This window comes from Myripristis murdjan, chromosome 14 (assembly GCF_902150065.1).
Source record: "Myripristis murdjan chromosome 14, fMyrMur1.1, whole genome shotgun sequence".
Classification (NCBI taxonomy): Eukaryota; Metazoa; Chordata; class Actinopteri; order Holocentriformes; family Holocentridae; genus Myripristis; species Myripristis murdjan.
Genome location: NC_043993.1, coordinates 10,571,942 through 10,595,793, shown reverse-complemented (window position 1 = coordinate 10,595,793; position 23,852 = coordinate 10,571,942). Strand labels below are relative to the sequence as shown.

The window sequence follows — 23,852 nt, the reverse complement described above, 5'->3', positions numbered from 1 at the left end:
ACAGGCCATATTAATATTTCTATTGCCTTCCACCACATTAACCCTTTTTTTTTTATCTTGTCCTAATTTTTTTTTTCTTAATGATTTTATGCAGCACTTTGTAAAAAATAGGTATGGGGAGAATCTGGGGAGACCGTACCAAAATTACCACTAAGTCTCCACAGATAACAGCAGTTTTGGAGGCTTTGCGGGATAATAGGTTTTGGAAGAGGGGGGTGACAGAGGCTTGAATCGTGATTTGAAAGTTAATGAGACAGAACATGAAATAGGCGCGTGAGTGAAAGAGGGATGAGGATAACTAAGTAAACTTCTCTCTTTATTGCTCTCTCTCTCTCTTTATGTGTCTCTGAGTTTATTTAGGTGAACACCTGCTAAATAGACTCCAATCTGTCCAAAGCGTAATTAAGCTAAGTGGGAAAGTATTGGGGACCACAAGGACTGCAGATGGCAAACGAGGCTGTTGTGATTCTGTAATGACAAACCAGTTTATCACTGGTCTGTATTGATATTAACGCGTTTAATGACTGTTGGATGCCTGAGTATTTACCTCTCTCGCCCAAGGCTGTATTGGCTGCCGTACATCTCAAAAGCCTGGAATCTCTTACTTTAGTTCTGTTTCCTGCTTTGTGGGGTGTGTGTTTGTGTGACTGTGAGTGAGACATCATTTTCTTTACCCATGACTGGCCCCAAAGGCGATGAAATGTTCAATCCAGGTGGTGTTGCAGCTTCATTCCTCTCACCGAGGTACAGATGCGTGCTAAGCCAGTGTGTTGTATGTGCTGCAGGTGTTTCAGGGTTCAGATGAGCAGCTGCAGGAGATTTACCAGAACCACCAGAAGACAGTGAGGGAGAAGGAGAAGAGGCTGACAGAGAGCCACAAGGAGCTGGAGAGAGCCGGCCGGGAGTGTCAGAGACTCAACAAGGTCAAGTCTGACCTCCTGGTGGAGCAAGGTACGCACACCCACCTTTACACATACATGCACCAGGGAAACTATCTGTCTGTCTGTACATTTTTATTTCATAAAGGCAAATAAACACTCAATTTATGCCACTAACATTTGTTTTATTTGAAACCATAATGTCATCACACTATCCCCTTTTCAACACATACATTACTCACAAAAAGTTAGGGATATTTGGCTTTTGGGTGAGATTTATGGAAAATGTAAAAAGTTCACGCTACATTGATATTATATCATGAAAGTAGGGCATTTAAGTAGAAGCATACACTGGTGATTTCCTCATCTCAAACAATTTCTTGAAACAAAAGCCAACAACAGTGGTGGGTATACCACAACAAAAAATGTCAGTGTCAATAACTTGTCATGTGCCCTTGAGCATCAATTACAGCTTGACAGCGACGTCTAATGCTGTTCACAAGTCGACTTATTGTCTGCTGAGGCATGGCATCCCACTCTTCTTGAAGGGCAGCCCTCAGGACATTGAGGTTCTGGGGTACAGAGCTCCGAGCCTCTACACGGCGACTCAGCTGATCCCATAGGTTTTCTATGGGATTCAGGTCTGAAGAAAGCACAGGCCACTCCATTTGAGGTACCCCAGTCCCCAGCAGCCATTCCCTAATGATACAACCTCGATGAGCTGGAGCATTGTTGTCCATGAAGATGAAATTAGGCCTGTGTTGTTCATGCAGGGGCACAATGACTGGATTAATGATGTTATTCAGGTAGCATGGGCTTGTCACTGTACCATTCACAAAGTGTAGGGCAGTTCTGTACTGACGTGTCGTCTTGGTCTCATGATGTCAAGATGTTCACAGCATGATGAGGAGGACTGTTTAAATGCCAATTCTAATTGAACCAGGAAATTTATTGGTTGATTCATGGATCAAACACCTGATGTGAATTTTGCCGTTAAACTCCTTGTTAGAGAACAGCAACTTGTGCAAAAAGTACTGGAACATTGAACAGTTGGACATGTGCATTCAAAAGTTTACAGAAGGTCACATTAAGTTCACCTGTAAAGGTTATAATGCATTTTAGGTTCATCCATTTCACCCGAAAGCCGAATATCCCTAACTTTTTGTGAGTAGTGTATGTTGGTGCCTTTACTTTGATGTATTTCATACTGATTAAATAGTTTAAGTTTGCGACAAAATATTTTCAGTAAGGTTGCTTTAGTTGTATTTTTTTTTTTTTTTGTTATTTAAGTTTGTCACATCAATTTTAATTTCAATTTTATTTACTACTCATAATTTCTTTGCTCTCAGTTGTGTGTCCTTTTTTTTTTTTTTTTTTTTTTTTTTTTTTTTAAATCTAAACCATCTGAAACTCCTTTGGTTTGGGCTGTTGATTACCTGGACTTGATGATGTACAAGTGCACTCTAACTTACATTCAAACTTAAACATACAACTCAGAATTTGTTGAATTAGGAAATACATGTATGGATGGGGAATAGAACAAGTGAAATCAACCGATTAAATGTGCTTATGATGGCCTGTCGATAAAGAATGGAGGCAAAAATGAAAGATGCATCAGTGGATAGATAAATGGACAGCTAGGCGCATGATTAACGGATTAATGATTAAAATGAGCTGCTAAACTCCTCCTCTCTCTCCAGGCCGTCTGCAGCTGGAGGCGGACCGTCACACTCAACACATCAAGAACCGTGACACACAGGTGAGAGAGGATGGAGGGGCAATCTGTCACAGATAACCAACTATGTCATCTTGACTAATGATTGTTTTGTTATTTACCATATACATTTAATATTTAACCATACTAAATTTAAAGTACTCTCACCCTCATCATCAGAAAATGTGACTTTTTTGCATTATGGTTAAATTCACTGCCAAGCATGCAAAGTATCTATCTTGGTATTTTCTAACCTCTATGGCCCAGGGAAGTCTTATGTTGAGGATGAACCCAAGCATATTTTTGCCAGAGGAAAGTTGTGATGCATACTTTGTATTTTTAAAAAACATCCTTTCATTCAGATTTAATAAAAAGTAGCATTTGGCTTAAAAGTTAGCAATATCTATAATCTTGATAATTACAGTTGTATTTACATGTGACTGCCTATTTAGTTCCTGTCTTTCTCTCTTCCTCCCTCAGGTTCGTTCTTTGTCATCTTATCTGGAGTTTGAGGGTTACGACCGGCCGCCTTTCACTCAGCTGCAGCTACAGAGCTTCCACCGCCAAGTCACAGAGCGACTGGACCAGGAAAAAGAGGCAGCCGATCAGGTTATGGTAAGAGATGTTAAGGCTATGACCTGACCTCCGACCTTCCTTTAAATGAGATAATTTAAGAGAGAATTTCAATAAATGATATTGCAGGACACTGTGGTAATGGCATTAACTGTAGTCTTAATTATTATGATATCTCCTTAATTATTATTCTTTCAGTGTCAGGAAACGCAATTATTTTATTGCACTTTAACGTGAAGAAATGATTGCTTTATCAGTTCAATATCAAAGCAGCCTTACTCTTGTTGCATGCTTATTTATAAAATTATAATAATAAGTAATTACCACATTACCATTCTTAAGCTTTGGGATGCAGCTATAATCCTGAGGCAAGCTTTGAACTTGCAAGGAAGATGTTCACTAGCAAACAGACCTGCAGAACAGTCCATGCATAAATATGCTGTTTATACTTACAGTGACCTTTTTCTCCTTTTATTTGTCTGTCCATTCAGGCGGATCTGCAGGATAAAGAGCAGCAGAAGCAGCAGTCTATTGATGAGATGAGGGATAAAAAGACTGGCCTGGAGAGAACAGTGGAGCTTAAAAGAGACCTGCAGGGAAAGAAACAGCAGGAACTGAGGAATGTCAGGGCAGAGCTGCAGAGGCTGGAAGGCTCCTCCAGCCGCCTCCAAACACTGGAGAATGAATTGGCTAAAGCGGTGAGCACGCACGCACGCACACACACACACACACACACACGGAACACGGAATTGAATTTGGAAGGCATGAACGCAATTAAGCAGGTGGTGTCTATAAAAACTAAGTCTCATTCTCTCCCTTCCTCACTCTTTCTTGTGTGGCATAGTTCTGTCTCAGTCCTGTTCAGTGAATTTGTTTTTTGAACATATAATCCCCACTACTTTTTACTGACGGGTAACTGTCATAACTTATTGACACCACTTGTGTATGCGTGTTTCCCTCATCAGGAGCGTGAGTTGCAGAGTGCTGTGCAGAACTCCAACGTGGAAGAACTGAAGGCTGAGGTGGTGGAGCTCCAGAAAGAGAAGGCTGAGCTGGACCGCACACAGAGACGGCTGGACCAGGAGATGGAGATGCTCAACACACACACCACTGCACGCACGCAGATGGACATGCTGAAAAAAGACAAGGTAATGTGTGACCAGTCATTACTGGCAGCACAGGCTTGCCCCCTGTGCTGCCTCAGTTTGTGAACCTCCTAACTCAACAGCTTCTCAGGACCACAAAATATTCATATTTATTGACTTTAATTTGTCTCTTTTAATAATAATTTACAACAATTTAATATCAATGGATTTGAGCTCAAACAGCAAGAGTCAGGGTGCTTTTCTCCTTTATTATACAGTCACAGTGGAGGGAGACAAGTAAGAAAGGGCACAGAGATGGAATAACATGCAGCAAAGGGAACCCAGGCTGCTGTGGCTTAGTTTTATGTAGTATGCACTTTATCTAGTGAGCCACCAGAGCGCCCCCAGACTTGTGTAATTATTGATGCTGGAGGCGTCTTGAGGAATGAGCTCTATTTTATCTCCAGCCCAACGCTGGCACTGACACTGTGACAATGCCCAGTAAGGCTTTGCTTCTTGGCATCTTTGTTTATGTCAGACCACTTCCTATCACATCTTTTGCTGATGCTCCTAACTCAAGCACAAGCATCTATGTTTGCAGAAATTTGTGTAAGTAGAATTAATAAACTAAAAAAGTAACTTTTTCGAAAAGAGGACAGTGTTCTGTTTATAAATCACAAAATATAATGCAGTATACTGATTACTGTTCTTTGCTGACTGTCCACTATGGATGGCTCTACAAATAATGTGCCAGTTTGCTTCAGTGCAATTTCTGATGCTTATATGAATAGTGGAAAAAAATCTGTATTCTTCCATAATAATTTAAATGTAGCTGAGTGGGCTACAGTAAGGTTAAAATAAAATGTATTATAAAAGTAAAAAAAAAAAAAAAATCCTTATGCAAACCCATCAGAGTTCAACACACTCTTCCTCATCCCTGAAAACCCTCCTTTTCAAAATAACTTATGACACCTGACTCTCGCCCTCCAAGCTTTTAAATTGCCTCCATGTTTTTATTGTCATTGTTGTTAAATTCTCTACTTGTTTTAATTTATCTACTTTATTTTCTTTGTTGAATGGTGATTTCATGTGATTTTTATCTCTTTTTACTGTAAAGTGTTTTTGAGTACTAAGAAAAATGCTATCCAAATAAAATGCCGTATTATTATTATTTATATTAATTAGTCATAGTCTTGGATAAGAACTTTGACTTCATACTCTGTGCAGTTTTCTTCCCAAAACAAGATGACAGGACAAACTCTTCAGTATGTCTGTTAGCACTCATAAAGGGTGTTTGTTGACAAAATATGGCAAACTGTGGGCATTCATGGGGTGGAAGTTGAAGCCCCTGCACATGTGCAGCATTTCAGGTCAATTTGTGATTTATAAAAGGGAATTACATGCAGGTGAGCCTATGCACAGTTCTATAAACTTGAATATTTTTTGGCATACATACTTCTCCTGCTTTGTGCATACATAACCCTCTGGTGTAGAATCCACACAAAGTTTAGTAAATGAGGCCAAATGTCATTCTAAAGAGACATATTTGAGTGACCTTTGTTAGTGGTAATTTAACCCCATGGCACTGTTTACTCGTCTCCTCTCGTCTTTTCTCCGTTGCTCTCCTCTTTCACCTCTTCCTTACCTGTTTCTCTCCTCTTTCCTTTCTCTGTTGGCTCTCCTCTCTTCCTTCCTCTCCGGCAGACAGAGAAGGAAGAGCAGGTACGTAAGATCAAGTCTCGTCATAGCGAGGATCTGGTGTCACTGCTGGGCCATTTCCCCAACAAGAGAGAGCTGGAGGACTGGATCTACGCCAAGTCTAAAGAAATCAACAGCACAAGGGACAAACTGTCCAAACTCAAGTTAGTAGGACGTAATCACAAACATACACACATACCTATGGCATTATAGTAACTGCAGACACACCAGCTTTTCTGTAGAATTGAGTAAAGTGAATCCAGGTGAAAGCTATATTACTATTCCTTATCGATCTTTTCTAAAGTGAGGAAGGGGAGATGTAAATGATAGAGAACAAAATTTTATCAATACTATATGTACCGCATTTATATTGGATATATTATAATGGCAATAATTCAACAATGGTAACTTTTGGATGTGCTTTCATTTATAAGATTTAGTGGCTGTCTTTATTAACGTCAAATAGTTCGAAATGCAATAGCAGGAATGGCATTAGTATCAAAATTTTTCAGCTGAGTAAAATTCATTAATTAAATAAAGATTTATTAAGCCTTGAGACAGCTAAGACATTATAGCCGGTGCAGGTTGCAAACACAAAATAAGAAAGTGCCTCTATTTTTTATTATTATTCTGTTTATTTAATTCATTTTATTTTTTATACAATTAAAATTGTGTAAGTAGGTTGTGGAGTGTAGTACTAGTCCCAAATGCTTAGAACTGTAGAAAACATTAAAAAAAAAAAAAACATGACCTTAAATTCTGCTCATTGAATACAACTACTACTACTACTACAACTACTACCACTACCATTACTACTACTACTACTACTGCTGCTATTACTAATAATAATACCAATACTAATATTGATAATAACCAGCATGTATGCATCATATACAGCTATACATAGTTAATATAATTTGTCTTTGTGGAGTAGTAAAGAATCACCTGGTTATTATTCATTGTTCTCAGTAAGGATCTGGCATCAAGTGAACAGAATAAAAGCCATATTGCTGCTGAGTTGCGTAAGAAGGAGCAGCAGCTATCCAACGATGAAGAGAAGTTCTTCAACGTGTGTGGGAGTCAGGATCTGGAACAGGACCTGAGCAAGCTGCAGGAAGAGCTGGAGAAGACGTCCAAACAAAGAGGTGAATTGCTGTTAATAGAGATTCAAGTGTATGGATGAGAAACTGTTATAACGGGAGGATCTGTGTAGAAACTGGTGGGGGGGGTAGACCTGGTGAAGATCTCTGTGCAGAGGTGAAATGAAACTTGACATGAAATGCAAGGAAAATTTGAGAAACCATCCCACTAAGTGAAATTTCCCTTAGGCTATATAATAAAGTTTATTAGCAACAAAACCTTGATTGGGATACTGACTAAATGTATTTAACATGCAAAGGCCTCTAAAAGAGAGCCTGCCTGTGAATGGATATGGAAATTTTAATTGAGAGGATATTGTCAGATACTAAAATGTTCTTTTAGCTTGGTATTAATCCTATATTGTGAAAGTTGTGAAAGTCTGATGCTATGGCCCTCCCCTCAGACAACACTTAGAAAAAGGCGCTCCCTTGAGCTTAGCTCAATTCCTGGATGTCTGTGGGATCATGTACCATCTATTTGATCCCACAGACATCCAACAATTGAGCTCAGATAGCCCAATATTGCTGTTTTACTTCACACTTCACACAAACGATGAAAAGGGAGTCTAGGTTTGTAAAATTACCCAGAACTTTCTCTTAAACCTTGTGCACCTCCTTTTTTATTGTTTTGTGCAAAACTACCCTGAAACTGTTTGGCGCCTGGCTACTTTGAAAACTTGTTGTACTAAGATCTGAAAGCTGAGTGAGCTGAGTATTGTAGACCTAGTTCAAACAGTTGTGGCTGTGTGAGTGCTTATTTTAACCTGCTAGGAATGTCAAATTGGTAGGATGTTCATCAGGACAGCTCACAGAATCAGGTGGAATGTCAGATTTTAAAATACTTAACTTTGATCTAAACTGTCTTGCGCACTGTCCACCAGCCTTTGTAGCAACCCTCACTCATTTGTCATCTATGTAGCTTAAAACAATTAGTCCAAGCAATGTGTAAATACAGTCTGACACCTTATATGGAGAATATTGACACTCACACAGTACTGTTGCAAGTAGAGCTTGCCACTGACTTGAAACCACCTTGTAATAGAAGAAGTATAAAACATGCAGTGTAAAATGATTTAATATTTCTATCTGCCTCCACCTGTCTCTTTCCAGCCATGCTAGCTGGGGCCACAGCAGTGTACACCCAGTTCATCAGCCAACTGACGGAGGACGGGGAGCCCTGCTGCCCTGTGTGCCAGAGGACATTCCCCTCAGAGTCTGACCTGCAGGAAGTAATCAGTGACATGCAGTCCAAACTTCGCCTGGTACCAGACAAGTTGAAAAACACAGAGCAAGACCTGAGGAGGAAGGAGAGGAAGAAAGAGGAGATGGTGGCTCTTAAACCTGTCAGGTATGGAGAGGGATGGCTGTGGTGGAGAGAGATCAGAATTTCTGTATTTGCCAAAGCTACATGGCACACAGACAGGGGAGTACAAGATGATTGGGTTTGACAATATGCACATTCTCCTATTAAGCAGTCATCATGTACTGTATGTAGCCAGGTATAACGACTTTTACTTCTCCAGCAATGCTGGTCCCATTCATGGGTTCATCGTTACAAGTGCATGCTGTGCAAATGAGCTTTGTTCAAACTCACAAAACATTATTTTAAATTCTAGTAGAGATCCCAGTGTTTCCAAAGATACCGAATATGCCCTGCTGAATTACAGGGAAATTTGCATGAAATAATGCACAAGACATCTAGATATTTTCTATATGTGATGTAATAATGCAACTATAAGACAATGGCATGTTGTTTTTGAATGTTTCACTCAACATAAGCAGCATGTAGCTTCAATGAAGCGTTACAGCTAGCAGATACAGAGAATGTGTGTGACATTGTCGTGCAAAATAGGAAAAAAAAAGTTTTTAATAACTTTGAAGCTGCTTAAGGGGGAATTAGCATAAGTCATCACATACAAGAAAAATACTGAACCAGGATCTGGTTGCTGTGTATTTCCACTGTATGGCAGTAGCACAAGATACACCAAAGGATAAAACCAGCACACCCTGAGGAAGTCTCTGTGACATGTAGGGTGTGTTCTGGCTCCTAATTAATTTTGAATAAACTTGTGCTTAATTTTTGTCCCTGCATGTGCTTTCCATTTTTAGTGTCTTGCACTAGGCTGCATTAATTACCAAAGATCAGGGTAGTGTAAGTCAGCAAAAAATTGACAGGGGATCTGGTATTCACCCAATTGCCTAACCTTAGTGATATATATTGTGCTGTCTGCACGCTTGACAGTAGACTATACATATAGCTCTTAAAATAGACAATCAGCATTCAGTTACTCTGTTTTTTGGGTAGCCACCATGTAGTATGATTGCAGCTGTAGAGGAAGTAGGGCACATTTTTACAAGCACAGTGGTGCCGTGTAACACAAGGATGATTCACAAAGTCATCATCCTATTAATTTTTGGTGTATGAAGGTAAAATGTAAAACTTATCCTTTAAAAAGTATTCTGAGGTTAACTGTATCTGCCGCTTTTTTATGTTATGTCTGTTTCTCAACACTTGTTTTTAATCCTATCTGTAAACAGCGGCTTTTTTTTCTTGTGACTGGCAACTTTACACCTGCTGATCACACACAAGTAAGCTTGTCCATTCAGCTGTATGGAAGAAGGGCGTTTGTATTCTTAAATGATGCCAACTTCCAAGTGATTTGGCCTCACAATTTCACCTCATGAAAAGAAACAGTCCAGACAAGTGAATCAAGCAAAAAAGTGGCAGTTTTGCTATCACCATTGACTTTAGTAGGAAGCAAATTCTTCCTGTCAATTGGTGGGACTCAGTGGCCTAAAGGTGATCTCAGATCCCTCAGATAAATGTATATGTATTTTGGATCAAGATTACCAAAAATCCTCCACTCCCATTTTGTGTTATGATCATTTATACCACTAGATGGGGCTACATAGTCATATCTCGGAGATGTCTTCCCGTGGGTCTCCCCATGCCCTGATGACGCTCCCACAGTGGGGTGTTTTAGAGTAGCCACTCTCCTTAGTTTTCAAAGTCTTTTTTTTTTTTTTTTTTTTTTTAAGTTTTTAGCAAGAGTAAAATGTTCTAAGCAACTGAATGTATTTACATGTCAGAGTAACATGCAGGCCCAGGGCATGAAAATTACTTGGAATAACTGTGCACTACCAGCAGCCAAAATTGGTCTGATGGCAGCTGTCAATTCTAAACTCTGCACACCCATTTGCGAGGCTATGTAAATTTTGTCCAGTAGTTTAAACAATTTCAGTTGCAAGTAATGACAAAATTTATATGCAGGCAGATCATTAGAACCACTGCATTTTAGTTACTTTTACGCATTTAGAAAACCATTTAAAAGTCTATCCATTTCCCCAGAGATGGCACAGCATTAGGAGCAGCTCCCTAATATGAGGCACTCAATATGGCCTTTCAGGCATCTCACAGTAAAAGGCCTTTCACATAGCATGCGCTTGACACTGACTTCGGCGCCATAGCCATTCATTGTGTATGTGATCGCTGGGCGCCAGGGCGCAGCGCAAGGCTGGCGCCACTGCTGGACGTGGTGCTGTGCCCAAGTTGAAAATTTTTAACTTGGGCGCAGTGCCCTGTGATGTCACCTCGGCGCGTCCAATAGGAGAGCATATTGGAATCGGACAAAATAGGCGGATTTTGGCAGAAAGGCACAACAAAAATGCAGGAAAGCATCATCGTGGCTGTCTCTCTGCATGCAGAGCTGTGGGACACTAGACTGCAGTCATACGGTGATATTGTTAAAAAAGCCCAGGCATGGAGAGAGATATCCCACAATTTAGGAATACCAGGTGTGTTTAAAAACTGGCAGAGATATATGATGTTTTTCCTTTCCAGAATAGGGGATTTTTTTTTCTTTTTTCTGCAATTAAAGACCAATACTGTTGTAAACTGAAGCAAGTCAACGTGCATGCGTGTGCCCTACTCCGCGCTAGTCTGCGTGGCACCCAGTGCCGTACCCAACCCAGAGCACCGCCCAAACCGCACGCTATATGAAAGGCCCTTAATAGTGTGAGTCCAGGAATTAGTTTTGGCTTTAAAACCACATGCATTTAAACAAAGCTTATACTGACTTGCGTACACAGTGACAGTGTATAGAACTAAAGGCTTTCATGCTCTGTCTGAATTTTGAAGTTAGAGCATGTTTATTCAGAACAATGCTCCAGTACCAGGATGTTCATCAGGTGGTTCTCTTCCATTTCTATAAAGATAACTCCAGTTTCTCTACAGTCTCTGTAAAGAGAACCAGATAAAGGTCATTCTACTAATTCCAGTGTAATTGCAAAGTTCTTTACAGTGTAGGAGCCGTATGTCACTGTAGATCACAATCATTTAAAAGGTTAAAACAATTCATCATCATCCCAGGTCAGAATTTCTACTACTCAACACTGTCCTCTATCAGCATAGAGCATAACTCATTAGTATTTGCGAGCAGGCTTGTTCTTTTTTCTTTCTCTCATTATATCCATTCATTCATCCATTCTTTTTTTCCATCCATCACTCATCTGTCCAGCCATCCAAGTTCAAATTATTATATTTAAAATAGTTCTTCACCAAACATGTCTCAAGTGAGTTTCCAGGAAATTAGCTCAGATTGATAGTTTTAACTAGTAAACAGTGAATTGGATCACAGTTTTGATAAAACAAAGATGGGAAGAAACAAAATGAAAGTGCAACACAAAGTATCAGATTCTAGCAAAACTTATCAAGCCTACTTGGTCTACATATCCTACCTGTGTCATATTAACCTTGCCTAGCTAGTACTCCCTGTTTCCATTTTTTTTTTTTTTTTACTGTTTTTTTTATTTAGTTCAAAGCATTGGCTAAACTAGGAGCTTATACAAGATGAGGCTTGTGTAAGGAAAACTTAATTTCTGGGATCTTACTGCAGAACACAAAAGTGAAGGAGTTTCTTTGGTTTGACCACCAAAACATACAGCAACTATTCTGACTGTTCCACATTTCTGGGCTGTAGTTTAGGGAGAAAAGCTAGAAGCAACTTCTCACAAAAATAAAATGTAGCACTTAGTCAAGACACTGTCGATTTCCCAAAACCATACAAGAAATTTATAACTTAAACAGAAACATAAAACATCTATGGTCTCATACCACAACATCGATATGATACTGATATACCGCCCAGCCCTTGTTTTTTAAGAATGTGTTGACTTTTGATATCCTCTTTATTTATCATCTGTCTATCTAAATCGATCCATTTTCATTCAGGGAGTTCCTTCCTCGTAAGCGCTATATATGAGCTTCAGTACATTGAATTGACTAACTTTATGGACACGTCTATCATTTAGAAAATGTTAGACATGTGATTAATGGCAACGTTGCTCAACTTCACATCATTCCCTTGTCTCTTGCCTGTCCTCCAGGCAGACAATAGCACAACTTAAGGAGAAGGACTTGCCTGAATTAAAGAACCGCCTGCAGAGTGTCAACAGAGACATCGAGAGGCTGAAGGGCGATGTGGAGGAGCAGGACACTCTGCTGTCTATGCTGATGTCCGAGGAGGAAACAGCCAAGACCTGCCTGCCGGACATATCTCTCATGGACAGATATCTGGTACCATCTTCTTGTCTGTCTGACTCTCCCTCAGTCCATCTTTATCTTTTTACCACTTGGTTTGCTCTATAATCTGATATGTGTTAAAGACATGGCCAATATCTACAAAAGCTCTTTTCTTTGCTTCTCTCCCTCTCATCCCCCATGTCTTTATCTGTCTGTCTCTCTCCTGGCTTTGTCCCGATACGGGATCACAGAGTTGTATTCTCACCTTAGTCTCCCATCCGGACTAGCATAGGAAAAAGTATAGGACATTTAAATCAAACAAGCACTCAGCATGTAAAAACAAAACATTCAAATACAAAGGCTGACAAATCGTTACCTTAAAATACATCACCATTCAGTAGTGAAAGGTCCTTGAAGTTGGCATACAAATGTATCCTAGCTGTCTTATGTATCCTTCTGACTCCTTTTCTTCCAGATGGACCTGAAAGACGTGGAGAGGAAAATAGCTCAGCAAGCAGCTAAACTTCAGGGAGTCGACCTGACCAGAACCATACAGCAAGTCAGTCAGGAGAAACAAGAGACGCAGCACAGACTAGACACCAGTAAGATGGCATCACACAAACACACACACTTAAGCAAATACATACAAACCTGCTATTGCAGAGTATGTCACATTTACAAGCGATAAATATAGCTGCCAGTGGCACTGAGAAGGCACTGCTCAGCCAAGCCCCTGGATGAATATGGCTGAATTATGGCATCCAAGCAATGAGGAATGGAAAAACAAGAAAAAGGAGACCAGTGAGGAGAATTTGAAGGACTTCTGGGTTCTGTTCATGATAGATAGCTCTGCATTTATGTCACCCACACATTTTATAAGTCATGACTTTTAAACTGTACATTGCATGAGCATGGGTGTGAATGTATTGAAATTGGAATGGAGCTTGTGCTGTGCAGAATGACTGAGCTAGACAAACAATGGTTTTCAATTTTCATTTGAAGTTATGAAATAATGCCGCCTATGGACCAAATACCACTAAATTTAACATGGTCCTTCAGAGTACACACATGGACTAAATGTAGGCCTTTACTAACTTTTATTGAGATAGCATCATGTGTTCACAGTTTAGGGTCCACAAATTTTAGAAGCCCATTACAACAAAATAATTACTGTAAGTGTAAGTGAAGCAATCACAAAATTATCTGTGTTTCTGTTAATGTCTTTGCAGCATCCAGCAAGATGGAATTGAAGCGTAAACTGATCCAGGACCAGCAAGATCAGATCCAGACACTAAAAAGTGCAGTGAACGAGACACGGGCAGAGAAACTCCAGCTCAGCAGTGACATGCAGAAACAGCAGCAGCTGGAGGAGCAGTGTGTAGAGTTTACCACTGAAATACAGGCCTTAACCAGGGAGATCAGGGTAATTTTTTCTGTTTGTTTTGTTGATTATTATTATTATTATTATTATTATTATTATTATTATTATTTTGTTAGTGAGTGATTGTTGGGGTTAGTGATCTAGCTAATGTGGTACTTTTCTGTTAGTATCCTGTAACTTGTTTCCTGTAAAGTGCCACCTTTTTGTTTTTTGTGGCCATTGGGTCATCTTTCCATCTTGGGGAAGAGTGGGGTCACTGCAGCTAAATGGATATAAAGGAAACACTGGACTTGATAAATACTAGTTTTTCTTTCCCCTTCTCCATCCAATCAGGAAGCTAAGGAGCAGCTGTCCCCCATGTCTGCCACTCTGGAGAAGCTGCAGCAAGAGAAACAGGAGCTGGTGGAGCGCAGGAGACAGAGGCAGGAGGAAGGGCGGGAGAAGGTGAGCTCATTCCAACTTTTATTTGTGTTTGCTCCTTTTTCTTTTCTTTTCTTTTCTTTTCTTTTCTTTTCTTTTCTTTTCTTTTCTTTACTTTTTTTGTCTTTTTTTCCTTTCTTAAGTCTTTAGATTCAAGGACAAAGGACCATAGTGGTTATATTGGAAAAAACTACAAGCGGTGGAGACATGATATGTTGAATTATTATATGTCATGTATTTTTTAAAGTGTGTCTATTTGGATCACCAGTTTAAAAAAAAAAAAAAATCATTTTAATTGTGTAAAGTGGTCATCAAATTGATAGTCTTCAGGATCAAGATACAAATGTGAACACAGTTTATATATTAACATAGGTGTTTTACTGATTGGATAGTTGGTAGGGTTGGGCAGTGTTTTCGCCACCGATCCCCAATGTTGTCTATTGGCACTACCTTAAAACTTGGGCATATTCAAACAGTGTAGTGGTTATGATCTGAAATGCTCCTCCTAGAAATTACATTGAATGTCTCCATGTGTATGATATAGCTATGGGGAATGCTTGCTTGAGTCTATTTAATCATCATTATTCAGTCTCGCGTAACTCTCACTGACAGATCGTTTCCATCAAAGACAAAGTGAAGACCATCACCGCCTTGGAAAGAGACATCAGCAGATATGTTGAGGAGGGCAAGGAGGAATACAAAGAGGTAACATTAAGGCCTTTGCCTTTGGTAATATATTTCCAGTATTCATATATTATGTACATTCATTCATGTAGTATTTTGTAACGGACATTATACTGAACTTTGGCTGTTATGTCAAAGGGAGAAATGTCTTCTGTATGATTTTTTTTTTTTCTTTAATCCCTCCACTGTGCCTTTAATTATTCATAATTTTGTTTTGGTGACCCATAATTGCCTAAACCCAGTTTACCTGCTAGACCTGCATCACTAACACTGACTCTTGTTGCAGCAAAAAGAGTCTGAGCTTCAGGAAACCAACACCCAGCTCCATGAGGCTGAGAAGCATAAAGAGAAGATCAACAAAGAGATGGGGAACATCCGCCAGGACATAGACACTCAGAAGGTACAGTACCCCAAATCATCGCGATCATTCCCTTCTTCTTCTTTCTCTTCCTTCCCTCTAAGAGAGGTGGAAGGCCACTCAGTGAATTTCTCAATTACTTTCTTAAACTTCTCATGTTTCATCGAGTTTTATTTGTGATTGACAGCAAAATAGTGAAACACTTCATTATTTTTCTTTCACATTAAACACAGTTTCATTATGATGGCATGATGCATGATCACAGTGTTTCACACAGAATGACATTGCAAATGTGGCGGTTAAACCCCACAAATGCAAAAAGTGCTGATAAGATGTTTGAGATTCTGTGTGCGTGTCTGTGTGCATGTCTGTGTGCGTGCGTGTCTGTGTACGTGCATGTCTGTGTACGTGCATGTCTGTGTGCGTGTCTGTGTGCATGTCTGTGTACGTGCCTGTCTGTGTGTATGTCTGTGTGTGTGCCTGTGCCTGTCTGTCTGTCTCTCTTGCCGAAACCATCTAATAGTTGGATAAGTGAACACTGAGGAGAAAGGCTTGTGGTCTAGATTGTAGTTCAGTTAGTATCTTCTGACTTGCGATCCCAAATTATTTTAAAACTACAGACTTGATAGTATTTGCTTCGGGATCTACACATTGTTTTACACTGGGATTTAAACTGCCTTTACACTTTAGAATATATCTTATAATTGAAGTCCTTGTGGAGATTTTGATGTAGAAGCATCCGCCACCCAGGACAAGACTTTAGTGTCCGCTATTGGGAATAAGACTTGTTAAACAAAATATAGACACATACTTTAACATATAACACATTAAAATGCAAAAAGTGATCACCATAACATGTCATAGTTGAACATCAGTGAGTAATAACAGACTGGGAGTAGTGCAAGACTGGGCATCCTCCTCAGCCCACCTGGCGTCTCACTGTTTTCACACTTAGACTTCAAGTTTTCCTTGGCTGAGAAATCACAGCCCAATAGATTTCTTTATGCAGTGCATTCATCTACTTCTGCTTTGGCCACGACACTGTAAGAACACCCTGCTGGGGCATAAATCTCTGGTGTAGAAACACTCATACGGTTGTTGAAGTTTGGTTTTGAATTCCTTGTGTTTCCTGTGTTTTTTTTGTTTGTTTGTTTGTTTTTTCGTTTTGTTTTGGATTTTTTTTAGGTTCAGGAGCGGTGGTTACAGGACAACCTGACATTGAGGAAGCGTGTTGAAGAGTTGAAGGAGGTGATGTCTAAACGCCAGGCTCTTATGAAAGACATGGGCAACATGCAAGTCATGCAGCTGCGCCAGTAAGGACATTAGAGTGCTATTTTAATGATCTGTAAACATAATCTTTGATAAAGTGATGTAAGGGAACTAGGCCACTGAGCCCTCCCTCTGTCTTTTCCTCAGTTGTGTTAATCTTAAATGAATTTTATTGGGTAAATATGGTTCAATTTATGAAATTTAAGAAAAATACATCTGAGCTGAGGCTACAGTATCAGCAGTAACACACTGGTGTTACTATTGTTTTGTATTGTTAGTAATTTTGTATTGTATTGAAGTATTGTATTCTTTTCATCTCACTTCCTGTGTTCATTGTGTGATTGTCCAGAGATCGACGTGAAGCGGAACACAAGTTGGAGGACCTGAAGAAAAACCGCAGCATTGCGTTGGGGCGTCAGAAAGGCTTTGAGGAAGAGATTCTTCGCTGCAGGTCAGACATAAGATATTCATCACAATACAATACAATACAATACAATACAAAGAAGTTGCTCAAGTTCATTTGAGATTTTCATCGCTATGCCAAAGTGGGCTCTCGGGTTTTAAAATCTGCCATAGTCTGATCTGTGCTAATGCACCTGAACTATTCATTGTATTGCTCATAACCACATTCTATGGAGTTCATTTGTGTATGGTCATGTTTTCTATGGTACTGCAGTGTATGAAACATGCTAATTCTGAAATTTGTACACTTAGTTATGCATATTTGTGCAGTTAATGATGCACAATTGCTTTTTCACACTCCACTACCTTTACGTTAGACTTGTGAAGAATTCACCTTGGTAGATAAATGCTGGTTCTGTATTGATTCTAATAAGGTTCTAATAAGGTTCAGTGGAATTTTCTGTTGGATTTTATTACTATTTTCAGGAAGGAGCTGCAAGAAGAACAGTACAGCAAAGCTGATGAGCGCTACAGAGACAAGATGATCAAAATGAGGACCACTGAACTGGTCAACAAAGACCTAGACTTGTACTATAAGGCCCTTGATCAGTGAGTATTATACACACACAAATAATGTTTTGTGTCAGGGAAACGTGAGCTGTGAGGATAACACAAAAAGCTCCAGAAGAAGACCCAGAAGGCTCATTGCTTTAATAACACATTTCACAAAACTTTAGACAAGCACAAGTAAAAGATGAATGTATTATAAGCAGGGGTGTGGATCTTTGGCATAATGCTGGTTCAATGCATGATTCACTAGTTGGGGAGTTATTTAAGAGTGATAATTTTTTGCAATGATGATGGCTTGAGTTAACAGTTTGATTTACACTACTCACAAAAAGTTAGGGATATTTGGCTTTTGGGTGAAATTTATGGAAAATGTAAAAAGTTCACGCTACAGTGATATTATATCATGAAAGTAGGGCATTTAAGTAGAAGCATACACTGGTGATTTTCTCATCTCAAACAATTTCTTGAAACAAAAGCCAACAACAGTGGTGGGTATACCACAACAAAAAATGTCAGTGTCAATAATTTGTCATGGGCACAATGACTGTTATTCAGGTAGCATGGGCTTGTCACTGTACCATTCACAAAGTGTAGGGCAGTTCTGTACTGACGTGTCGTCTTGGTCTCATGATGTCAAGATGTGAACAGCATGATGAGGACTGTTTAAATGCCAATTCTAATTGAACCAGGAAATTTATTTGGTTGATTCATGGATCAAACACATTCAAAAAGTTTACAGAAGGTCACATTAAGTTCACCTGTAAAGGTTATAATGCATTTTAGGTTCATCCTGAAATTTCAGCCAAAAGCCGAATATCCCTAACTTTTTGTGAGTAGTGTAGTTTGACTTAAGCCAAATTTTTACATCCATTAAAGACTTCATACAGAGTGGTAGCAAAATCCAAACACAAGTGGTCGAGCAAGACACTGTGGAGACACGTGATAAAGACAGGTGTGAACAGCCATGTGTCCACTCATGTTCGGATCATCCAAAACACATAATAAAGCCAACTGTAAACAGGGTGTTATTCAATTCTGTTTGTTGGAAAGGTTGAAGTACCACACTGTATCAGGTCTGCAGGGCAGTAGCCATGTTTGTGCTTGTTTATCAAGCCCATCAGTAGTTCAATTGTAAGCTGAGGTTTGACAACCCAAAGCTTCTAGTTTTTGTTAACTGAGGTCAGCTGACTCATGCAGCGGAAACCTCCTCTGCACTGTTGAAAAGCTGAATCTGAACAGTGATGTCAGTTGTGTGCGACCACGTAAATTCCAGGCAGTGTCACTGGGGATTTTAGAACCTCACCACTTCAAAGAATGCCCCTTTAACATTTTAACATTGATATAATAACATCAGTGTTAAGTTATTTTATCATTCTCCATTCTTCTATCCCACCTATACTGGCCTGCATTTTACATTATTTGAAGTCCTCAGACCTTTAAAAATGTTTTTTGTTTTTTGTTTTTTTTTAAATATTGTTTACTTTTCAGTCCTCATATGAACATCCAGAAGCTAGTAGTTTTTGTCATCGGAGGTGAGGTTGAGTCTGTATAAAATTTGCTGAGATTGAAAAGCATCAGTGAGCCTTAATAAGGATGTGTGAGCTCTCTCTTTCTGACCTAGATACTATCTTTGTCTGACAACACAATCATCATTTACCCATGTGTGTGGGTGAACTAATGCACCCATGTCTGCATTGTTATCATGTTCTCTACAGATTGCACGCAGGCCTTTGCAACCTTCCCGTCTTCCTACCATACATCCACATCGCAGAATTTCTTTCTGAGTGCATAGAAAATTGTTTCAAGATAAGAATGCTCTGATCTGGGAGCTAGATAAATGGTGATCAAACTTTTCCTGTGGCCTACTGTGCACACATTTTCTCAGGTTTGAAATGTGATGACAACACTGTGGTGGGCAATTGGTTATTTTTTTTTTTTTCTTTTACTATGTGAAGTTGGTTATTTTTATTGTTTTATGCATAGGATTTAAAAATGATATAAAACTGATCACTGATATTTTATGTAAAAACAGGTAAATGTGAATGAATATTATGTTTAAATATGTCCACGAAATTGCAGTGCTTATTGTTTCAGGCCAAAGCAAGTGTTGCATCAGGGTATAATAATGTATATAGTGTATATAGTTGGAGAGTAATGGTTCAATAAACCTATGGTCCGGTTTGTACTGCAGTTTTAGGGCCACAGTGTTGGTTTTGGTTCAGTTTATTTTGTGCATTATGGAGAAAAAAAATGCCATTTCCAATAATCTCTGTATTTTGTCTTACTACCATTTTTTTATTCAGAGATTTGGGATAACAATATGAAATCAACAAATATTCTTTCAAAGGCAAAAATCTACTTAGACTATTTAAAGCAAACTTGAAAGTATATTCAATCATTTATCAGTTTCACATCAGCGTGTGGTTGTATAGTTCTGATACAGTGGATGTGTTTGTGACACTGCACTTTTCATCTCCCAGTTGAAATTATAATGAACCATCACAGTCACATAACTCTCAGTTGCCCTGGACGTCCAGCCATCGCTGGTGAGAACTTTGTTGTGCATATTTGATATTGAACGTTTTTTTTTTTTTTTTTCTTTTTTTTGTGATTCAGTTTTGCACCATATTTAATGGTTTGGATAATTGCAGTTCAGTTTTGCACCGTGTTTAACAGTTTGTTTTTTTATGGTCTGATTTTACACCCCTAAGTATATAGTCATTTGAAATTAAAGGGTCTTTCCAGCTGTCCAGGTTTTTTCCCCCAATAACTACCTAATGGATCTTGTGTAGTGAGTTTTGTAAGTTTCTTAGTTCAAATAAATAAGTAAATAAATATAAATAAATAAATGATAGTAAAACAGAGCTCGAAAAGTGTGAAAGCCTAAAGTACAAGACTGAGTTGGGGCCCAACAATACAGGGCTGGTCATATTATAGTGTGAAATATCTAGTTTTCGAAGATTTGCAAATAATTAATCACGAGATGAAGTACAACATTTCATCATAAAGCTGAAATTCGATCAAGACTGCATTGACGGCACTGGTAGAGTACATCAAAGCAGGTTACTGAGATACTGGTGACGTTAACAGGTCAAACACAATGCAGTCATTATAGGCCAAGAGTGAGTCGTTGACCCTAGAAATCAATGTAGTAAATGCATGGTGGCAGGTATGCATTTACGGCATTGGTTGGTGTTCTTTGTGTAATCCTCGTGGCTGTACGGAAAGTGAAAACAATTATCCTGAAAAAGGACAATAAAATCTATCTATCTATCTAAACACAGTTCATCTGATGCCAGGAGCCAAAGAACTGTCTCGCTTACAGAGCTGATGAAGGACACTGCAGCAGCATGTTAAAACCCCTGTGCAAAAACTAAGTCAACTAAGTTAGCAGAGCATCTCAACAACTTCAACTCAGTGCTCTTTCTTCTCTCCAGGGTTATTGCCATGAGACATTTTAGTTGGTTTTTAAGGCAAAATTTTAATATCATGACCACACTCATTTATACTACAAGATTTAAACTTCTGTGTATTATTACTGTCTCAGTGCTTGATAACATCTCAAGTAATCACTTGTACTGACTTCATAATGACATATCATTAAGCATACATATTCTCAACAGCCGACCATAGTGCTGTCTTGTTAAAAAAAAACAAAAACAAAACAAAAAAAAACAATAAAACTCAGTATCTCCTCTGATCATAAGGTTTACACACCGCTTACTTTGACTAGTAGTAAATTGTATTTTCATTTTTAGTATGTTTCATACGTGTTATCTTTGTAGGAAGCCTTGACCTGATTCTGTAGTTGTTGCATAAGCAGTTATTCAGATCTGAGATACAATATGTTTGGTGGTTGAATAAGGAATGCTCAGCTCTTCTGTCTTTTCCCCTTTGATTTCCTCTCTGTTGTGTCAACCATATATGGGCCCAACAAGTAACACCGTTGGCCATACATTATAATTGTGGTGCTTTCAAACCTCAAAGCAAGCTTTATCAGGACTCTAATCAATATGTCTTGTTATAGAGGAAATGCCTCTGAATTTGTAAGGAAATGACATCAAGCCAGCCGTCTTGATCCTTTTTGTCTTTGTAGATTACCAGTGCATATACATACTTATGAAATACATTCAAACTGAAAACAATGCTCTCGTCATTGTTTTATGCCCACGTTTTCAGACATATGAGCTGGCTGTAGTTGATTCAGAGCCAAACAGGCCTTATATACTGTGGCTTCTGAAATTAATAATTTAACTGAAATGAATATTCATGCCACTTATTTTTTCCCACACTTTTGTTCTAGAGTCAGTTTAAAACAGATTAAACTTATTTACTATTTATGTTTGACACAAATCACCATAATAACAAACAAAAGACGCTTTCAGAGTGTTTCTTTGTTTAAAAAATTTGTTTATGAATTTCTATTTTTTAAATAAATAATAAAACAAACTTAATATCTCATTTATGCAGCCATTGAGACTCTTTATTCAGTAGTTTTTAGTCACACATTTGGCTTTATCCCAGTACATGCTGATTAAGATTTTCATCTACAGGCAGCAAAAACCTGGTTGATTCAAACATCCTCTCAGGCCTTTTGCTAGCTGATGTATGAAATGGAGTTTAGAGCTCACAGTAAATGGTAGATTGTCTGCTAAAGTATCTGATACAGAAACCACTGCCAAGATTGTTTGTGCGTATGTTTGTTTGTTGTTGTTTTTTTAATTGAAGGTCTAAGTAGAAACTAATCCACTACTGGGTTGTATCTGTGTGCGCCTTCTTTCCTCAGGACCATCATGAAGTTCCACAGCATGAAGATGGACGAGATCAACAAAATCATCAGAGACCTGTGGCGCAGCACCTACAGGGGGCAAGGTGTCTGTCTCACCTCGTTTGATCTGTCTCTTGTTGTGTTTGCAGTATCCCACTGCACTCAGCATATTCATCCATCAATATCTCTCCTTCCGTTCACATTTCCTTCTTTCCCGCTCTCTCTCCTCCCTCATCTTTTCCTTCTCCATTCCTCTTCCTTGGGTCCTTCGCCCCTTTTTCATGCCTCTTTGCAGACATAGAATATGTGGAGATCAGGTCTGATGTGGATGAGAACTCGTCTGCAGGAGTGAAGCGGAGGACTTACAACTACAGGGTCGTCATGGTGAAAGGAGACACAGCTCTGGACATGAGGGGGCGCTGCAGTGCAGGGCAGAAGGTACCAGTGAGCACACAAGATAAACGCCAGATTTGATTCAGCATTGCCAAAGCCAATATTTTGTATTTTTTTTTTAGGCGTAGGCAAAGAAAATATTACATCTGTCATAAACACACATTCCTTGTATCAAAGACTCTGATGATACATGAGTAAAGGAATATCTTGCATCCAGTAACACAGTGTAAACAATATAAGTATTAAGGCAACAGCTCTACGCATCCTGATGCAGAATTGTTGCTCTGGTACTTGCATGTCGGGCTGCAGTTTGAAATTAAATCTTTAATTGTAAAAAAATGTAACAGATACTCGTTACTCATATTCAGAACATTAACTAATTTTTTTTTTAATTTTGTGTGCTTGTGTATTCTGTCTGTGTGAAGGTTTTGGCATCCCTGATCATCCGTCTGGCTCTGGCAGAGACCTTTTGTCTTAACTGTGGGATCCTGGCTCTGGACGAGCCCACCACCAATTTGGACCGGGAGAACATTGAATCACTGGCCCTGCGCTCGTCGAGTCAGTACACAGATTCGTTTATTCATGTATTAAAAAGACATCACACAGTAGAAAGGCAGTTGTAGTTCAGGAAAGGCCTATTGCACCAGTGAGGAGAAAGAAACGAATATCAATTCAAAATTTAACCTCAGGCTTAATACAACAAAGCAAAACTTAAAAAAAAAAATGGGATAGACCACAAAAGACACAAGTAATACTTTTGAGTGACATCTGTATAAACAGAGAATTGAAAAAAAAAAATGGAATTCAGTAGATGAATTCAACTTACTTACACTTACTTATAGAGTAAGCAACACATCGTGTCCAGTTTACAATCCTCTTCCCCTTATCTCAGGACTGGCTTTGGCTCATGCTGCAGTATTTTCTCATAGCCACAACCAGAGGCAGTGTTGCTATAAGATGGTTACCAACTCATATGAACCGTGTGAAACAAAAACAGGA

The 23,852-nt window shown here is 39.0% G+C and overlaps 1 protein-coding gene across 3 annotated transcripts in view; it reads left to right on the top strand.

The window, feature by feature from the left end:
• The window catches only part of rad50 (RAD50 homolog, double strand break repair protein), a 29,739-nt gene that overhangs the window by 4,686 nt on the left and 1,201 nt on the right, over positions 1-23,852 (top strand). For 2 of the 3 annotated variants that reach the window (XM_030068995.1, XM_030068994.1), the window contains exons 8-27: positions 786-951; positions 2,579-2,637; positions 3,073-3,207; positions 3,657-3,863; positions 4,131-4,313; positions 5,955-6,112; positions 6,918-7,093; positions 8,198-8,435; positions 12,473-12,662; positions 13,084-13,210; positions 13,838-14,031; positions 14,323-14,433; positions 15,022-15,114; positions 15,380-15,493; positions 16,637-16,764; positions 17,070-17,171; positions 17,609-17,731; positions 22,479-22,564; positions 22,756-22,898; positions 23,279-23,411. In XM_030068995.1, coding sequence (XP_029924855.1) covers positions 786-951; positions 2,579-2,637; positions 3,073-3,207; positions 3,657-3,863; positions 4,131-4,313; positions 5,955-6,112; positions 6,918-7,093; positions 8,198-8,435; positions 12,473-12,662; positions 13,084-13,210; positions 13,838-14,031; positions 14,323-14,433; positions 15,022-15,114; positions 15,380-15,493; positions 16,637-16,764; positions 17,070-17,171; positions 17,609-17,731; positions 22,479-22,564; positions 22,756-22,898; positions 23,279-23,411 — 2,866 coding nt within the window. The remainder of the gene's footprint in view (positions 1-785; positions 952-2,578; positions 2,638-3,072; positions 3,208-3,656; positions 3,864-4,130; positions 4,314-5,954; positions 6,113-6,917; positions 7,094-8,197; positions 8,436-12,472; positions 12,663-13,083; positions 13,211-13,837; positions 14,032-14,322; positions 14,434-15,021; positions 15,115-15,379; positions 15,494-16,636; positions 16,765-17,069; positions 17,172-17,608; positions 17,732-22,478; positions 22,565-22,755; positions 22,899-23,278; positions 23,412-23,852) is intronic. The other variant, XM_030068996.1, reaches the window with a different exon arrangement.